The sequence below is a fragment of the Echinops telfairi genome, unplaced genomic scaffold, assembly GCF_000313985.2.
Source record: "Echinops telfairi isolate 266 unplaced genomic scaffold, ASM31398v2 ScPeMD7_7458;HRSCAF=8496, whole genome shotgun sequence".
Lineage (NCBI taxonomy): Eukaryota > Metazoa > Chordata > Mammalia > Afrosoricida > Tenrecidae > Echinops > Echinops telfairi.
This window is the reverse complement of record NW_022111358.1, coordinates 2151601-2171261: the sequence shown is the minus strand read 5'-3', so window position 1 is coordinate 2171261 and position 19661 is coordinate 2151601. Positions and strand designations below refer to the sequence as shown.

General features: G+C 55.7%; 1 protein-coding gene across 2 annotated transcripts in view; it reads left to right on the top strand.

The window, feature by feature from the left end:
* RPH3AL (rabphilin 3A like (without C2 domains)) overlaps positions 1-19661 on the top strand; it is a 133213-nt gene that overhangs the window by 108508 nt on the left and 5044 nt on the right. For both annotated transcript variants that reach the window (XM_045299697.1, XM_045299698.1), the window contains exon 6: positions 19400-19513. In XM_045299697.1, coding sequence (XP_045155632.1) covers positions 19400-19513 — 114 coding nt within the window. The remainder of the gene's footprint in view (positions 1-19399; positions 19514-19661) is intronic.

Below are 19661 nucleotides of genomic sequence, written 5' to 3'. Positions count from 1 at the left end.
TCGCATCCCTGTGGCCTGGACAGGTGGTGGTGACGGCTCTTGTGATTAGCTGCCGTCAAGACGGACTCCGGCTCTTAAGGAGCTGCGTCCAGTAGAACAAAGCGTTGGCCAGTCCTGCACCCTCCCTGTGGGCACCAGAGAGTTTTTACTGACAAATGTCCAGAACAGGAGCACCAGGCCTTTCTTCCAAGTCGACATCCAGAAGTTCCTCGGGAAACCGATCCTGTGTGTGTGTCTTTTAAAATCCTGAACTGTGGCTCTGTTTGTAGTGCAGTGAAAAACTAGCTGTAGTTTCCATTTGGGTGGGTCAAGCACGCAGGGTCCTCTCTTGTCTGGTCCAGCTCAGGCTTCAAAGGTTGACCTAAACCTGGCCCTTCCCCTGTAAACCACCCCCACCCCGGCCTCTGGCTAACCTGCTACAACACCCCCACCCGCTGTGCATCCCCTGGGGACACGAACCATTGGGAGCTGTGCTGCCTGAGCCAGGGCGTTCTGTGACTCACGGTCATTATCTCATGTGAGGCTCAGAGCAGCCTGCAGGGCAGCCGTGGATGTGACATTGACTTTTCCTGACAAACGAGAGAGGGGAGAGTCTGCCCAAGGTCACATACACTGCAGCCACCCCAGCAAGCCAGGCACCCAGACTTACTGAGTCCCAGCCCCAGGCTCACGCACACACCATATCCCTCCTGAGCACAGCACAGTGTGAAGGTAGCGCCCAAATGATCCCTACCCCCACTCTTCCGCCTCCGAGAGCTCAGAGGAATTGGGGTTCTATACAGAGACACTGCGGTTGGCCTGAATAATTGGGGTGTCGCCAGGCTGCTGATTCCATTTATTGCCGAGGCATCTGTTCTGCCCCGTAACAACCCTATGGAATAGCCCCTGTGAGATCCCCGGACTGTAAATCTTCACAGGAGTAGAACGTCTCACCTTCCTCCCGAGGACCAGCTGGTGGTTTCAAACTGCCGACCTTGCATCTAACAGCTCAGTGCATAACCCCTACTCCACCAGGGCTCCTTTCCAGGCTACTGAGGAAGAGTCTAATTTACCTTCAGCCTCCAGTGCTGTAGCAGGGAGGCGACACTCCCCTGTGTCTGCTTTGTGCTTTATCTTCTCCCTTGTGGCACGGTAGGCTACATGTTGGGCTGCCGACTGTAAGGTCAGCAGTTCGAACCGACCAGCCACTGTGTGGGAGGAAAACGAGGCTTTCTGCTTCTGTAAAGATAGACAGCCCTGGGAACCCACAAGGGCAATTCTACTTTGTCCTATAGAGCCCCTGTAAGTCGCAGTCAAGCGTGTGGGGTGTTTTTGGTTTTAAAGCCAAAAGAGAGAAAGGTTGGTGAAGCCTGGTGGGGTGGGGGAGATGGCAGCAGCCCGCCCCGTGTGCCTCAGCTTGGTTCTCCCCAGCCCAGTGTACACGCCCTGCGGGCTCGGCTCTGAGGCTTCACAGCCTCCTGCCTGGTAGAGGAAGCCACTGGCCCGTCCTTTCTCGCCAGGCTGCCCCTTGTATCGTATCAAATGCAATATGTAGCATGGGCAATGTTTCCTAAAGTGGAGCTGGGGTGGAGCCAGGGGAGCATTCAGCGTCTCTAGCTCGGTGGCCATCCAACCACAGAACTAGGGGCTTGTGGCAGACAGATAATGAGCTCCATGTCAGTGGGAGCATTCAAACAGAGACCGGCTATTCTTGAGGGGATCCTGCTGTTGAGAAACCGGCAGGAGCTCATGATGGGCACTAAGCAGGGAGCAAAGCAGGCAGACCTCACCTTTGTTGCTAACTGCGTGGTAAGGATCAGCAGGAACCTAGTCCCCACCTTTCCAGTGATCCTTCCTTGCCGCCAGACAGACAGACAGACAGACGGCACTCTCTCCCGCCCTGGCCACCCAGAGCTGGGTCAGAGCCCTCAGGTTAGGGGGACAACTTCCTTCAGACCACCAGACAAGCAGATGCCAGCCCCTGCTGGCGTGCCCTGTGCCCATAGGTTCGTTCATTCTTTGCCGAAATGGCTCAGAGTGAGCCAGCCGATGACGATAGCTTTGTTACAAGCCAAACAGACGTAAACAAAGAGACACAGGGTGAGGTGCCAGGAAGGATCGCAGTGCTGAGCTTCTGTGTCTGCCTCCTCCCCTGGGCACATCACCAGGCGGGAAGCTCATCTGGACCTTTGGCTTCCTGGCTCTTCTCAGACTGTTCCCATGGTCAGGAGAGATGCCATCATGCCTCCTGGTCCCCCTTGGTCAACTCAAGCCCCTGCTCATTAGCCTCAGGTGTGGGGTACAGCAAGAAAGGCCAAATTGCAAGATGGTTTTGCGCCCCATCGTGTGTGTCCAGAATTATGCATCCATGTTGCACACAGGGCTTGGGGGGTGAGGTGGAATACATTCTTGGGCCCAAGCTGAAGGAAGCCACGTGACACATGCAAGCTTTGAACCCCAGACCTCTGTCTCGTTAGCACCGCACAGCAGCCGGCCGAGCTAATAAGCGGTTCTGCGGCAGCCGTTTCCCCATCACACGCATATGCTGTTTCCTGACTTCTTAATGCAGCGTGCTATTTATACCAGTCGATCCATTCATCCTTAATGAGCCACGGTTGTGGATTGTAAAATGTTTTATTTTCAGATCGGATTGCTCACTGCCCAGAGCCAGCTGTTGCTAGGCTGCCCTCCCCCCCTTCTCTCTTGGCTCCTGAGAAATTAGCATTTTGGAGACACAGTCACCCACTCCCCACTCTCCAGGGTCTCCCCAGCCCCTCTGCACCTGCCCTGGCTGTCAGTCAGCAGAGGTCCGTTAGTCCCCACAGCCTGCAGAGGAGCCGGGGAGGAGGTGGGGGGGCAGGTTCAGAGGGACCAGCGGCCTGGCTGGAGCTCCGGTAAGGAGGCAGAGCAAAGGGGAGACTTCCATGGGACAGCAAGTGTCCTCTGTCCTTGGAGGCTTAGGCCTTTGCTGGTGTGAGAGCTCACAAACCAGGGAGCAGGGACCCAGTCTGCCTTTTGGTTTTAAATCCATTAACAACTTTTTGAAATGTGGTAAGTTTGTTTGTTTGTTTGTTTTTAAATCAAGTGCTGCGTTTTTTTGTTTTGTTTTGTTTTTGCTTCTAAAATCAGAAGGTCTGCCAATACCTTCCCTCCCTGGAAAAACCGGTCCTGCTAAGTGACAGCATCCCTGTTGCCCCGGGGCTTCTGATCTCTAGTTTGCCACAAGCCCCGCTCCTCCCTATTGTCTCTTGTACTCGGTCAGTTGCCATTGGTCATGCCCCTGGTGGGATTATCCAGAAGGAAGGGAACTCGTCCAGGTCCCCCTGCCCCTTTGAAGAGTGAGAGGATTGAAGAGAGAGCCCCAAAGACCCTCATTTCAAGAAGGTGGGCTCACCTCTCTGGGGGAGTGAAGGGTTCTCTCATCCAGCCACCTCACCCACCCTCCTTTCCACCTGGCCACTGGGTAGCTGGACCTGGGCCATGTCACCTCCCTGTGTTTTTACTTCTCACCCTGACTCCACAGCCCCTGCCCATGGTGGCTCCCTGCTCTACTGGGGGCACGGAGGTGACCCACACCACACTTCCAAGGCCTCTCTAAGAAGGGCTTCCGGGCCAACCCCTGAGGAGCGTCTGTGTTTTAATGGGGGACTCTTGGTGGAGGAGTGACCCTTGTCCTCTCTTGGGCCTTGGTTGTTTCCCATTGAGTAGAGTGGAGCCAAACTGCACATGAAATTCCTCCTTTGCTGGTGGACAGCTGCAGGCATATGCCCCGAAGCTGTGTAGACTTGAAAGACCAGCCCCACGCAGTGTTAACCCTCACCCCCCTACAGTCCTGGCATGTGCTCACTTAACGCTTCTGAACTAACTGAATCTTGCCTTCAAAGTCCTAGCTCCAGGGTCACTGCTAAGCTAATTATCCCCTTCACAGGCTCCCTTTCTTTGATTCCCTGCATGGGCCACATCCTCCTGGGGAGATGAAAGTACCCGGGATTGTTTTTTTTTAATCCAAAGATCACAGAAGCCACCACATACACAAAGACAGACATCGGAGCCCGAAAGACAGATGATTTAGAGAGGAGGGGAGGGAGAGGCTATCTTTGACCTCCACCACCACCATGAGATGGGGAGAAGACCCCTGGTGGTCTAGTGGGTTACACACTGGATTGGTAAACTCAGGATTAGCAGTTTGAAGCCACCAGCCACAACAGGGGAGAAAGATGAGGCTTTTTACTCCTGTAAAGAGTTAAGGTCTCCCCTGTCCTGTAGGGTCCCTGTGAATTGGAATCAGCTGGCTCGATGGCAGTGAATTTGAAAAGATGGGGAGCTGTTTGTCCAAGCACAACCCCCTCAAAGCTTCCTCGGGCTGTAGGTCAGCGGTTCAGTTCAAGAAAACAACGTTTATAAAACCAACACTTTATAAAGGATCAAGGGTTCATGAGGGAGGGAAGGAGGGGGCAAGAAAAGAGCTGATACCAAGGGCTCAAGTAGAAAGAAAATGTTTTGAAAATGATGATGGCAACATATGTACAAGTGTGCTTGACACAATGGATGGATGGACGGATGGTGATAAGAGCTGTATGAGTCCCCAATAAAATGATATTTTTTAAAGTCTAAAAACAAAGAAAAGGTAAATAACAACTAAACCAAAAAAATTTTTTTAAGTTTACTTGTGAATAACTTAAAATTACCCAAGTGAAGACTTGAGGTTTCTGAAAAAGCTGGTGCGCTCGGTTCTGATTCCCTCCCCAAAGGTAACCCACCACCAGGTATAATTTGGCTTGTGGCCTCTCGGACCTTCTTTTTCCCATTTACATAAGATGTTCAATTAGGCCAGAGGAAATAACTGATATTACGACATTTGTAAATCTGTGCAAAGGACAATTTCCTGTGGCTTCACCAAATATATAGAAATATAGAGTAAGGGAGGTTGCCTAAATATAATGGTTACAAATTGGGCCTGCTAGCCACAAGGGCAGCAGTTCAAATCCACCAGCCGCTCCTCAAAAGAAAGACCAGGCTTTCTACGCCCATAGATGCCCTATAGGTCATCAAGGGTCACCATCGACTCAATGGCCGTGAGTTATGTTTTCTGCACCTTGGATTTTTCATGCAACAAATCTAGATTTCTCCACGTCTAAGTCAATATAAAACCAAATCAAGGGCAATGAATGTACAAATGTGCTTTACACAATTGATGTATTGTATGGATTGTGACAAGAGTTGTATGAGCCCCTAATAAAATTATTTAAAAACAAAACAAAACCAAGCCCACTGTCAAGTCAATGCCGACTCACAACGACCCCAGAGAGCCCGGTGGAGCCCCTGTGGGTTTCCGGGACTAAACTCTCTACAAGATTAGAAAGCCCATCTTTCTCCCGAGGAGAGGTTGGTGGTTTTGAACTGCTGGCCTTGCGGTTAGCAGCTGTATTAGGGGTACTTTGGAGAAACAAATCCACAGCGACTCATGTATAAGAGATAGTTTTATGTAAAGAAAAAATGTGCATCACGAAAACATCCCAACCCAATGCTGCCCAAGCCCACAAGTCCAACGTTAACCCATTAACCCAACACCAGTCCACAAAGTCCTCCACCTCACAAAACAGAGGCAATGATGCCGACTGCAGGAGGAAAGCTGAGTCAGTGAACAAACAAGCATCTCAGAACTGGCAGGGGTCTCCACACGGCTGCTCCAGCACCCAGGGCTGCATCGGGATAGGTCCATGTGGCTTCTCCTTGGGGATGTCTTGTAGGAAGTCAATCTTGCAAGCTGAAGCAGGGAACTGCTAAGGCAGGTGCACCCGGTGCAACCATCACAAAACAAGAGACCCGAGAACTAGAACTAGAAAGGCGAGGCTTCACCACCCATTTATCCCTCCGCCTTTCAACCAGCCCCACGTATGATTATCGGCCAGGCTGGCACAATTAACCAATGCAGCAGCCCAGCATGTAACCACAACGCCGCCAGGGCTCTTCAGGCCAATATAGGTAGCTCTGTCTCAATCTTGCAAACTGCTTCAAGGCTGGGATGGTGTTGTTATTGTGAACTGCCTCCCAGCTGACTCCCATACCATCCTCGCGATCACCACTACGCTCAGGTTCATCATTGCCGCCAGTGGGCCAACTCCTCTTGCCGAGGGTCCCCTCAGCCTCCGCTGGCCCTTGGCGTCCCTAAACCTGGCGATTGAACCCTCCCGGTGACATACACAGCACCAAAGAGTTCAGCAGGCTTCTGTCAGGGTCCAGGTTTGCATTGGCTAACTTGCAGACGCACATCACCAGGCCTTTCTTCCTTCGTCTGGAAGCTCTCCTGAAATCCGCCCAGTCTGGGTGACCTCGCTGGAAGTGAAATAGTGGGGGTTGCGGAAGATCACTTTTAGCATCACAGTGACATGCAAGTCACCAAAGTCCGGCAGATTCACAGAGGAGTGGTGGTTAATGTGGGTGAACCCAAACGCACTGCCATCGGGTCGATTCTGACTCACGGTGACCCTGTAACTGCCCCCTAGGGTTTCCAAAGATGTAGCTCTTTATGGGAGCAGAAAGCCTCGTCTTTCTGCCGTGGAGTAGCTGGTAGATTTGAACTGCCAACCTTGCAGCTAGCACATGATGCTACCAGGGCTGGGTTCATGTGGGTAGCTCCGGTTAATTTAGCTTTCTCCCCATTGTGAGCCGTTTAGATGGTTTCTAGTGTCCACCATGACATGACTGGAATGGCGATCCTAACAGAGAGACACTGGCCAAATTCACATCAGACTTTCAAAAATGCCTCCGGTATCCCAATGCCCATGCTGGGACTCTGACCCTCGCCCAGGTCATCAGGCCCCATAACTCATAGCTGAGGGTCACCCTGGGACTAACGGGTATGGAGGGCTAGTGGATGCTGCTGTGGCTGGTACTGCTGTGGATGCTGTCAGTGGCCACGAATCGGTTCTGACCCACAGCACTCTCCACGCAATAGAATGAACGCTGCCCAGTCCTGCCAACCCCTCCCAATTGTTCCTTCCTGGAGCCACTTGTTGCAGCCCCAGGGTCAAGCCTTCTCCTTGGAAGACTCCCCTCCTGTGCCGCCCCTCCATTATGTCACGCAGAACGTCCTTCTCCAGGGACTGGTCTCTTCGGACAACACGTCCAAAGTATGTAAGACACAGTCTCGCCTCTACGGAGCACTCTGGCTGTACTTCTTCTGAGACTGATAGTGGCCTTGGCCCCCGTGGGACTAGCCCAGAGGCTGACGCCTGCCTCGCCCAGGAGTCCATCCCAGTGTCCTCCCCAGAGCAATCCACATCAGCCTGTGAGCAAGGGATCCTGGTCTCCCTGAGTAGGAATCAACCTGACAGTGATTGGCTTTTGTTTTCAGCCAGCAGGCAGGGCCCCGCCTGTTGCTGAGATCCGATACAGCTCCTTGGGGTTAACATGACTGATACGGGCTGGCCTGGGGATGATGTGGCTGGTGGTGCTGATCTCAGGGCAGGCTGGGCTGGGCAGGGAGAGCTCCCTGAGTTCTGAACCTTGGACCCTTTAAAACCTGCTCAGAAAACCCCTCTCGGTCCAGGGAGCTAGGGGAGCTCCAAGATAACCCTAGGGTTGGTCCTGACTTCGGGGAGAAAAGGGCTCTGGTGCTGACTGGTCCCCAACATGCCTGGGAATACGACAGAAGCACACAGTGGGGTGTTACTCCGCTGCTGGATGAAGTAAAGTTCTGAGACGGGGCCACGGCGGGATGACTCTGGGAACCGTGATGCTCACTAAGAGAAGCCACACACACTGGCTGTCTATTGTGCAGGGGCATTTATATGAACTAGGTGGCACAGGCAGGCATCTGGAAGCACTTAGTTGATTAGTGGTTGCCAGGCGATTGGTGTGGATAAAGATAGTCACTATTAATCAGTATGAGGTTTCCTTAGGGTGGGAGTGGGGGTGATAAGAATGTTGTGGAACTAGATGGTGGTGCTGCTGGCTTGGTCTTTGAGACCCTAAAGATCACCCATTTAAAGGGTCCATTTCAAACCAAAAGCCCTGGGCCTGGCACTCAGACCTGGTGAAGAGAGTTGCCCAGAGCCATGGGTGAGGGAGGCGAATGAAGTGAAACCAGACAAGGGACTGGGGGTCTCCCCTCTCTCTGAACTTGGAGCAAACCTCGTGGCCCACAGAGCTCTTGGGGTGGTGTCTTGCTCTGAGAAGAGGGTGTGCCTGAAGTCGTCTCTCTCCAACCAGAAGGGCGCAGTCCTCAAGTCAAAGCGCTTCCTCGTTAGCCCATCTGTCAGGTGCCACGCCCTGTTCACAAAAGGCAGCTCCCGAGGGTGCAAGTCAGGCCTACTCCCTGCTCCTCTCTGTTACTTAACCTCCGAGCCTCAGTTTCTCCATCTGTAGAAGGAGTGCGATGGCAATCCCTTCCTCCGTGGGGCGGATCTGTTCATTGTTTCACGGACAACACAGGGCTTGATGTCGCCGTTGTCCTGTTAAAGGTCTCAGGCCCTCAGTTGTCTCACCGGTCACACAGGGCAACAACCTTGGGAGGTGGTGATCAAGATGGAACGTCAACCTTGTGCCTGGCCAATGTGGGTGCCCAGGAAGTGGTAGCAATTTCTGTGATTATTGTGTTGCCCGCGAGTAAGGAGGCCAACTGGGCCACCCTCAAGGTTGGCTACCCCCCTCTGTGTGGTGGCCCCGGTGGCTGGTGTGGGTGGAGCCCCTTCCTGCCTGTGGTCGCCTCTCCATCTGCCGAGGCGAGGTGCACTGCCTTGCTGTGGAGCGTGCCTGAGTTAGACAGCACTGCCCTTGTGGGGGGGGGGGGGGGGGGGGGGCTGGCTTGTAGGGTCCAGTATAAGGGCAGTATCCCAGGAAAAGTCCAGGATGCTCCGTCATCTGTCACCTCGCCTGGTTTCGTTAGCTTCTCACAGGCCTCTGGGGACCACAGGCCTGTACCTCTTCCCAAGACCACTTAGCTTCATGTAGGACCCTAGCTGTTGGCTCCCAGCAGCCCTGGGACAGCCTGCGGAAACCCCTGTGTCAGGGTATAGGGTCCCAGCCCAGGCCTGACCTCCCCACCCCCCAAGTGTGTGTCCTGACCCTGCTGAACAGCCCAGAGTCTCAGCAGGCTCCCGCTGGGCACATCCCGCCCTCCCCGTCTTTGGGACCCGCTGGGCAGACATCGTGGTGTCTTCTCCGACTGTGCCACCACACCACCGGGCCCTTGGAGGGCTGGGCATTGTTGCTCTAAGCCAGTGGAAAGGGCTGGCAGCACCCAAGGTGGCATGGTGGCTGGTTTCAGGCGCCACGTGGGGCGCTGTGCGCCCATTATTGCAGGGAATCCTGTGATGGGGACAGTCCTATTGTCCCCACTTCACAGAAGAGCCAACGGTGGCACAGAGAAGTCGGGCAGCTTGCACGGTGACCTCCAGGTGGGGAGGAAGAGAAGTCCTGGCAGTCTTTGGGAAGTTGCCCTTCCCTGCATCTTGGGGAAAGAGCAGGAGGCCTGGTCTCCTCGTGGTGGCTGGGTGTTGGAGGGGAAGCCCATCACCCTCACTTTGTCTTGCTCCTTGAGACCCCCGGCTGCACCCACCGTTCACCTAACCCCACCCCTACCTCCCAGCAGCCTCTGCCTCATCCTGGTGTCCCTCGCCGACTCAAAGCTGTCTGTCCCCGGCATGGAGGGCCCTCATTAGCTGTACCGTGGAGAGCAGGCCACGGCTGTCACCTCTCATTTGCCCAAACCCAATGACAGCCTCCGAGGACTGGTCGGCTCCAACTGCACGGTGAGGTCTTGGGGCTCCCTGCCCCCCATGTGTGACTTGAAATGCAGAAGCAGGGCCCAGCCACCCCTCCCCCCTCAGAGTCAGCATCTGGCTTCAGCTCAGGGAGCACTGTGCCCCGAGCACCCACCTAGGGCTGGGCCTGTATTTGAAAGGGGGCCCCTTCCAGCTGTTCTCGTCTCCCTGGGACCCCTACAGCTTCCTTCTGCTCAGTGTAGATGGAGTGGCCTTTGGGGAGCAGGGAAAGGAAGGCAGTAGGGGCTCCAGCGCAGGCTGACTCTGGTCCAGTCCTGGGAGAAGACAGTGCTGGCTGCTGCCGCCGCGCTCGGCAGCCCACACCAGCACCCCCTGCCCATCACAGTGGGTGCCCACCTGCAGCTGGGGCAGACAGATTATGTTTTCATTGCCAGACCAGCCGGGGGGGGGTCTCTGAGTGGTGTCCCTGGAGGAGGCCCAGGAGCCCAGCTGTCTGGCCCCTCCCTGGGACATGGCCCAGCAGACAGCCTGTCTCTACGCAGAGGCCACCAGGGCTGCAGGTGGGGCTGAAGGCCAGCCCAACTGAAGGAACCTGAGGGACCCAGAAGAGACTGGGGGCAGGTGAGAGAGGGAGAAGAGAGACTGACAGCCAAAGACCGAGCGCCAGACTGCAGGACGAGCAAACCTGACCAAAACAGGAAAAGAGGAGCCAAGCGATGCCCCAGAAGACTCCAAGCACAGAGAGGCAGAGACGGGGAGAAAGGGCAGCAGAGCCACCAGAGAGACGCCCAGGAGGGTCCGCTCACAAGCAGGGGAGCTGAGAACTCTGGGAGAGGTACCAAACCCACGGCCCCCAGCCAGATCCCACTCGGAGCAACCCCACCAGACAGGGCACAGCTGCTTGCTTACGGTTTCCGAGACTGCACATCCTCCAGGGACACACAGCCTGTCTTTCTTTCTTTCTTCTTTTTTAAAAATCATTTTATTGGGGGCTCATACAGCTCTTATCACAATCCATCATACATCAATTGTGTAAAACACATTTGTACATTCGTTGCCCTCATCATTCTCAAAACATGTGCTTTTTACTTGAGCCCTTGGGATCAGCTCCTCATTTTCCCCCTCCCTCCCTGCTCCCCCCTCCCTCATGAACCCTAAATAATTTATAAATTCTTATTTTGTCATATCTTACACTGTCTGACATCTACCTTCCCCCACTTTTCTGTTGTCTGTCCCCCAGAGAGGAGGTCACATGTAGATCCCTGTAATCAGATCCCCCTTTCCACCCCACCCTCCCGGTATTGCCACTCTCACCACTGGTCCTGAAGGGATCATCCGCCCTGGATTCCCTGTGTTTCCAGTTCCTATCTGTACCAGGGTACATCTCCTGGTCTAGCCAGATTTGTAAGGTAGAATTGGGATCATGATAGTGAGGGGAGGAAGCATTTAGGAATTAGAGGAAAGTTGTATGTTTTATCGTTGCTACACTGCACCCTGACTGGCTCGTCTCCTCCCTGAGACCCTTCCATAAGGGGATGTCCAGTTACATATGTAAATATATTTATATATGAGGATGGGGAAATAGATCTATGTGCATATATTTATAGGTTTAGTATTAAGGTAGCAGATGGATATTGAGCCTCCACTCAAGTACTCCCTTAATGCAAGAATACTTTGTTCTATTAACCTGGCATTCCATGATGCTCACCTTCCTGACATGATCACTGAAGACAAATGGGTGCATAAGCAAATGTGGTGAAGAAAGCTGATGGAGCCTGGCTATCAAAAGATAAAATGTCTGGGGTCTGAAAGACTTGAAGGTAAACGAGCGGTCATCTAGCTCAGAAGCAATAAAGCCCACATGGAAGAAGCACACCAGCCTGTGTGATCACGCGGTGTCAAAGAGATCAGGTATCAGGCATCAAAGAACAAAAAAATCAAATCATTGTGAATGAGGGGAGTGTGGAGCGGGGACCCAAAGCCTTGTCTTTCTTAATCTCTCCCATGGAGCGGTGGCTGGTTTTGAACAGCCGACCTTCTGGTTAGCAGCCCAGTGTTCATCCCACAGCAGCACCGAGGCTCCTGAAGGGAAGCTCAGACAGAAGTAAGAGAAAGACAAAGGCACCAAGAGATTGGGAAGAGGAAGTCTTGGCGGGCGCGGGGAGGACCATGCAGCGCAGCCGGCATCCTGCAAAGGAGGGGCAGGAGGCAAAACCTCACTTCGCTTGACCCCTGCCATGACCTAGAGCGTCCTGTGTCCAGAGACTCCTGCATCCCCTGAGCCAGGACCCCTCTCCTGAGCCAACAGGCCTGGCCTGGCCCACTCCAGCATGTCCTTAAATCCCACCTCTTCCAAGAAGCTCTCTCTGATGGCCCTCATCCTGAGCAGCACCCCCCACCTTCCCTCCCATCAACACCTGTCTCTCTTGAGGAAGCGCCTTACCCTCCCATTCTATTTTGAGCTCCTCCAGCCAGGGCAGGGACCTGGCTTTTCCGCACTGCCTACCTCGTTTCATTGATCTGAGAATCCGTCTTCGTTATCCTCCTGTCTGGGCACCTGCAGGAGGGAGGTGATTAAAATCGATGGGGAGTGAGGAAACCCTCCTCTCCCCAAATCCCCACGTGTGGTTGATCAGTCTGTTGGCCTCTACCTGTGTCCTGCTCACCCTGTGTCCTGCCCACCCTCGGGGCCTGGAAGGGGAGGCTGGGAGCAAGCCCTTCCTTAGGAGCTGGTCCATGATCCCCATGGTAACCAGCCAGCCACCATGGAGATGCCGCGCTCACAGTGAGTGACCCCACGTGGCTGGGACAGAAATACGTGGTAGAGTTGCAGTGACTGCTGCTTTTGTGTTTTTCAGTAGACTTCCAGGGCTTTCTTCCAAGCCACCTCTGGGCGGACCGGAACCTCCAACCTTTCCATGAGCAGCTGAGCCCTTAACTGTTTGCCTCACCTAGGGCCCTCATCCCCTCTGTTGGAGGAGGAGCTGAGGCTTGGGGTGCTCGGGAGCTGGCCTGTGAGGCAGGGTTTAAGCAGGGAACTAGGAGACCAAACAGGAACCCAGCCTCCTGTCTGGCCACCAGTAAGAACATCCCCTAAGGACAGAGTCCAGGGGACCTGGAGGGGGTTCCCAAGACAAAGGAAAAGCCGGGTTTGCAGAACCAGGGTTTGGCAGAAGAGTGGCTCTGTGTGAACCGTGCACTCTCCTCCCAACCCCCACCCAGGGCCCACTCATTCCGTGTCCATGGCAACCGCCTCGCAGCCCCTCCCCCATGAGTCCCATGGCTGAGACCACAGGCTGGTTGGCTCCACCCGCCTTGAGTGTCCTTCCAAGGGGAGGCTGCCTAGAAAGGCACCTGTGAGCACACAGCCCAGCTCTTCCGGAAGGTGGGAGGCAGAGCTCCGCGGTCTGTCTGTCCTTCTGGCTCTCCACCACCTTGCTGACCCCATCCCATTCCCGCTCAGGGCTAGCTCCTGTCGGGGGGAGCTTTTCAGGAGAGCCCTGGTGGCGAGGGAAAGAGGCAGGTAGGAACTAAGACGTGGGCCCGGCCCTCGGGTGACCCCAGGGACAGCTGGGAAAGTGAAGCCCACTGCCATGCAGGCCCTGCTCCTGGGGGGGTTCCAAGACGGGACACCTGAGGGAGAGCAGACGGCCTCCCTACCCTCTGGAGGAGAGGCTGGTGGGTGAGAAACTGTCTACCTGGCAGTTAGCAGCCTGGTGCCTCACCCACGGTGCCACCAGGGCAGGTGCTGATCCGAAAACAAATGCCGTTCCCGAGAGTGTCCGACAGGATGGAGGAGCAGCCCCAGGTCCGAGAGGGAGAGCTAGGGGGCCTCTCCTTCCCCCCGCCCCCACCCCGGCTGGGAGACTTTTCCATAGTGGGGCATTTTGAACAGGATGAGCTGGATCCAACTTGGATAGCCTGGATTGGCTCGAATCCTTCTTACTCAGGTGTGCGGAGCCTTTTCTCCTGCTCAGTGTCCTCCTCATGGGTGGTGGGGTGTTTGTCTAGGAGCAGGCTAGGACTCAGCACTAGGTGCAGGGGAGGGGGGCGACTAGAAGACCCTTTCTCCCATGCTACAGCCCCAAGGAGACATGCAAAGGGCAGCGGGAGGCGGGGAGGTCAAGCTGACCGCCAGAGGGAGGGCTTTGAGGGCAGTTGCGGCTTGACCATCCTGAGTGCACTTGGGAAGAGCCAGCAGCAGGCCTGCATTCCAATCCCCAGCCTCCAAATGGCTTCACGCCTCCCTCCAACCTGCCCTGTGAGGTTGACCTGGGTGCTGAGTGTGGTGGCCGGTGCCCCTCACATGAAGCCCTTGTTTGTCACCGGCGGTTCTGGTGCACGGTGACCCCTGTGTGGCGCAGGACTGCTCTCCAGCAGAACCCAGTAAGAGCCCCCCGGGGGTGGGGGGTGCATACCACCAGCTGTTCTGCTAGCTAGCTGTCCTCCTGCCCCGAACCTTGTGGGCCACTCCAGGACTCCGCTTAATAAGTAGCTGCTGTTTACCAAGCACCCAGCATAGCCACGCCCCTCCTGCCACAGATGGGCCCACTGAGCATCCAGAGGGGCAGAAGTGGCCCACCCACCAGGGGCAAGCCCAAGTCTGTCTGACTCTCAGCCGGCACCACCCCAACTCCCTCCTGCTGCCAGCAAGACAGAGTCCCGGACAAGGGCGGGCATGGAGCCCTGGAGGAGCCCTGGTCAGCAGGACCCGCCCCATGGGAGGCAAAGGGGCAGCCCACCTGTCTCAGCAAAGAGCCCTACAGTCCTGCAGTGTGGGGAGCAGGCCGCACGCGGGGGTGGGGGTAGGGGGTACATATCTCTGCATTCCCTGGAGCCTTACTGTCGTTCCTTTACATTTAAAACAAATTGATATTTTGTTTTGAGGATGCAAAATTTTCCACCATCTGCTTTGCCTCCGCGAAATGTTGGCTGAAAATATCCTTCTTCCTCTCTAATTCCCATAATTCCTGGGGGCGAGGGGAGCCTCCAAGGAGCAGCTCACAAGTTCTTCTCAGCTCCCCGGCTGGCGGCTGCCTCTGCGCCAGGTGTTGTGTGGCCCAGAAGGGGCATTTCCCAGTCTCTCAACCAGGGAGGGACGCCCGGGCTCTGTCCCTTGATGGATGGGGCAGAGGGGACTCAACTTGAGTCCTAGGGTCAGACCTGGAGAGCTAACCATGTCAGCCCAGAGAGGGGGCAGGAACATGCTACAGGTCACAGGAAGGCCAGGGGCGGGACAGAGTCTGCAGGAGGACCCCCTCCCCGCCCCCCAAGACCCAGCACAATGTAAGGGGCCAGCACCCAGGGTTCTTGGGAGGCAGTCAGGCAAGACTTCCAAAAGAGACTTTCCTCCCCTCCATGTACCAAAACTCTGGGTTTCCATGGTGACAGTGGAATTGCAAATCCATCCAAGAGTGAGCCAGGGGGAAAGAAAGTTAAAAAAAAAAAAAAAAAGCTGGCCTATCCCCGGAGAAGTGGGACTGGCTGGCGATGGGGCTGTCCACAGGTGAGGACGAGTGCTGAGCAGAGCGGGCAGCCGAGGCTGCCAGGTCCCCAAAGCAAGTGGTCCAGGAGTACCAGCATTGTGGAGGGGCCCCGGACAAGGCCCTGGCTCTTCCCCGGTTCTTGGCAGAGCCCCAGTGAACCCACTTGGTGGGGCTTACTCCTTGGGAAGACTGCTGGGACATTCTTCTTCCTGGTGTTTTCCCGTCTTCCATCTGAAAAACCAGGCGTGGGCAGAATGCAAGCTCTCATCACCGAGCCGTCCCCGGCGCAGCATCCTTTGGGGAATGAAAAGTGGGGGGGGGGGGGAATCAGCCTTCAGACACACAGCATGCTTTGTTGAGGATGGAGGAGCAAGGGCCATAAGATTTATGAGCCTAAAAGCTTTGTTAATAGACCTAGAAGATTTACGACCCCAGCTGCTGTGCCGAGAGAAAGGTGGCGATGGCAATCGAATGGCAAATTAGCCAAGGTTTGGGTCTGACAGCGACATTTGGAGGGAGGAAGGGGGAAATCGCCTGCCTTGGCTGCTGGAGGAAGCTGGGAGTATCTGGTAACTGGTGTTTGGTTGGGCTGCCGGCCAGGGCGCGCAGCAGCGCCTTCCAAATGTGTTTCGTTGCCCCTGACAATAAGTGCCAGCGCCGGGCACAGATGCCTCCGGGCCCCCTTGGATTTGTTTCTCCCGGGTCGGGTTTAGAAGAGTCGATTCGAAATGGGATTTGAGTCTGCGCTCTGAAGACCTCTCCACTGAGCCCCGGCCCCAGCTAGAAATCCCAGACACAACAAGCAGAGATGCCCCTGCCCAGGGAGAGTGTGCCTGAGAGCAGGGCGTCTGTCTCATCGGCCAGCCCCGTCCCTGTCCCTGCACTTGGGTGCCTCTGTGAGCTCACTGTCATCTGAGGTTGCTCCCCACTTTTCCCTGACTGTGGCCCTTTGGGAATCCTATAAAAAAGTAGCTCCCTGACTGTCACCCAGAGTTTTCCAGTTTACGGTGTTTTGTTTTTAATCTTGTGTAGTCAAGGAACCCCATGGGGACCAGACCACACGGCATCCTCACCCACTCTGGAACGAGCCTCGGTGGCACTCTTGGCTCTGTACTGGGCTGCTATGCATTGGCCACAAGGTCAGTGGTTCAAACCCACCCACCACTCCATGGGAGACTGGTGAGGCTGTCTGCTCCTGTCTCAGAAACCCTATGAGTCACTGTGACTCAGAATGGACTCAGGGGCAGTGGATTCTTAACCCCATCTCCGGGGTGAATGTTCTGGATGACACAGCAGCTCCTGCAAGCGCCGCTTTCTGGGTGGAGCAGAGCACTGTCTTCCTGCAAGGTCAGCCCACTCCCCATCCAACCTGGTGCTTTACCTGATCGATGGCAAGGAGAAGGGGCCAGAGAAGTGGAATAAGTGGACATGCCACCATAACCTCAGTCCTAGGACCACCTCTCCCCTCACCCCCTTCCTCAGCATTGTGTGCCCTTTGACACCTTCCCCTTGGGACCCACTCAGCATCGTGAAGCCCCAGGTTCCCATGGGTGCCAGGATTCCAGAGAGCCTCCAGACCCGTGGAGCAAGTGCTTGATGCTCTCAAAAGTTCGAGGCCACCCAGAGGCACCTTGGAAGAAAGGTCTGGCGATGTATTTCTGGGGGTGGAAATCCGCCATTGAACCCCCGTGGGGCACAGGGCATGTATGGGGACTGGCTTTTTCTGTGGATCATGGAGGAGGGAGGTGGAAAGGAAAGGATGCAGAGATGATCTTCAAGCATCTCTGTCAGAGACAAGGGAACACCCGTGGACGTCAGTCACCAGCCTGTCCTCTAGGACGACCCCTCCCCTGCCACTCAGCACTGCGAGGACGCCATGCCAAGGGGGAGGGGTCTAGAGTCCTCTCCAGTGCCTGGAGGATGCCCCAGGAGAGAGATGGGACATACTTACTCCGTGTATTACACAAGAATCCCTGCCTCCTCCCCACCTAATCCCCGCAGCTTGTTCTGCAGAGCCAAGGGGTTTGCTGTGGGGGCGTGACAAACACGTAAGTGCTTGGGAAGTGGACAGTCCTGAGGTCCAGACGCCACAGAGTCATGATCAAAGAAGCCCAGGCAGGTCAGGACTGAAAATCAAGTTCAGAGTGAAGTCAGATTGCCACTGAACATTTGTTAAATATTGGGAAGTGGGGGTGGGGGCAGATGGACCACAGCTTCTCTCCCTTCCTCCCCGCCCCCTCCCTTTCGACTAGCACAGAGACCAAGGCAGAACTCTTTTTTTGAGCTCAGGAGAGGAAAGAAATAAAACTGTTAAAACACACAAAAGAAAACAGAGCCCTCCTGGTGGGACAGTGGATGAAGCATTGGGCTGCTCACCAAAAGGCCAGCCACTGGGGGGTGCCAGTAACTCCCCAGAGAGGATGAAGCCGGACACTCCTCTGTAAGGGAAGATGTGTCACTTGGAAACCCTAAGAGCAGTTCTGCTCTGTCCTGGGGGGTCCCTGTGAGGTGGAACCGACGTCGTGCCCACGGGTTTGGGGGTGTCTCTGTGTGTTTTCTAAAGCAGTCAAGGAAGGAGAGGCTGAGACTTCCTTCCGGTTCTCACTCTTGTCCACCCCCCACCCCCACGGTGTGGATCAAGGGCTGTGGTTGAGCGCCACTGAGTCCATCCCACTCTGTAGTGACCCCATAGGGACAGAAGCCAACTGCCCCCCGAGGGTGTTCTCTGCCGAACTCCTTATGGCTGCCGAGGCAAGGCAAAGGCTGCCTCTGGCTCTCACCCCATTCAGCACCAGATCCCCACTGTGCCCAACCCCAGAGGCCATGATGATGTTGCCTGGTGAGGCGAGAACTGCCCTCTAGGCTGCCCTACAAGGCTGCCCGCATGACCCTATCAGACACAGCACAGTGGGCGGGGCTGGGCATTGGGTCAAAGAGGTGTGTCCTGCGAGGAGGCTGGAACTTGCTCCATCCACCGCCCCCTCCCTGGGGCAGGGTCAGAACCCTCTTTCCACCACCCCCTTGCCCCCCGCTCCCCGATAGTTTTATCGAGGTGCAGCCTCATGAGAAAGGGTTGTATGTACCTCACCACAATCAGGTCCGGAGCAGCCTCCCCTCTCCTGTACTTATGATTTGCTCCCCGATTCCCTCCAGCCTCCACCTGTGTGTCCCCCAACTAGCCATTAAGTCAGTTACCATCTGTGTACAACCGCCCATCCTGTGTTTCCTGTACCGGAAAACACACAAAAGAAGCCGACTGTCACCCTCGGTGCAGGCACGGGCACCCTGGGGTTTCTGTGTGACGAGGCTGAAAAGCCAAAAGCATTGCCTTGGTGGACCCCCAGGGTGCCTGTGCACCCTGGCCCTGGGCAGGTGCTCTAACCCTGAGAGGCTGGTGGCGGTGAGGTGCCATCATGTAGCGGCCCTGCACACAACAGAACGGAACACTGCCCGGTCGTGCACCATCCTCAAATGGTCCTCAGGCCAGAGCCGATCCATCTCCTCAAGGGGCCTCCCCCTTTCTTTGTTGTTGACCCTCCTGCACGTTCCCAAAGATGATGTCCTTCTCCAGAGACCAGTCTCTCCTGACAACACGTCAAAAGTACTTGAGACGAAGTCTCCCCAGCTCTGATCCTAAGGGGCACTCGGGCTGTCCTCCTTCCAGGACAGATCCGTTTGTCCCTTGGGCAGTCCGTGGAGCTTTCCACAGCCTTCGCCAGCACCGGGTCTTCTCTGGTCTTCCTCGTTTGCCGTCCATGTCTCACATGCCGATGGGGAGACTGGAAATACCGTGGCTTGGGCCAGGGGCACCCTCGTTCTCAAAGTAGCATCCTTGCTGTCCAACTACAGAGGTCTTGTGCAGCAGCAGATCGACCCTGTGGGGGTGGGATTAGCATTGCCCCCCTGACAGACAGGGAGGCGTCTGCCCAGGTGAGGATGCCTCCACGGAGGTGGGATGTCTGGTGACCACTCCTGCTTCTCTGGGGAGAATGTAGTGGAGGCCAGCAGTAGCTTCTCCCCCGTGTCCATCCAGTGGCTCATGGTGGGGTCTTGGGCACGTGGCTTCCCAGCCACAGCCGGCACTTCCTGAGGTTCTGCGCCCCTTGGTGATGGCAGGAGCGGGGCTTGCCTGGACCACTCTGTCCGGGATGCCTGCTGGCAGCGGGCAGTGCGGGTGACCCCCGTGTCGGTGTCTGTCTTTCCCAGTGGTTTCCAGTGACACTGACAGCGACTCAGACCTCAGCTCCTCCAGCCTGGATGACGGACTCCGGCCCACGGGGCTCAGCGACCCCAAAGGGGACACCCCCCAGGGGGAACCAGGTAAGCGTGGGGAGGGAGTGGTGTGATGTGTATCGGAAGGCCCAGCACAGGATGGCTTTGCTGCTGCGGGTGTCTGCTTATGGATGGAGTGTGCTAGATCTGAGGACAGGCCACCTAGGACTGAAGCCTGGGGGCCAGCAGAGAGGGG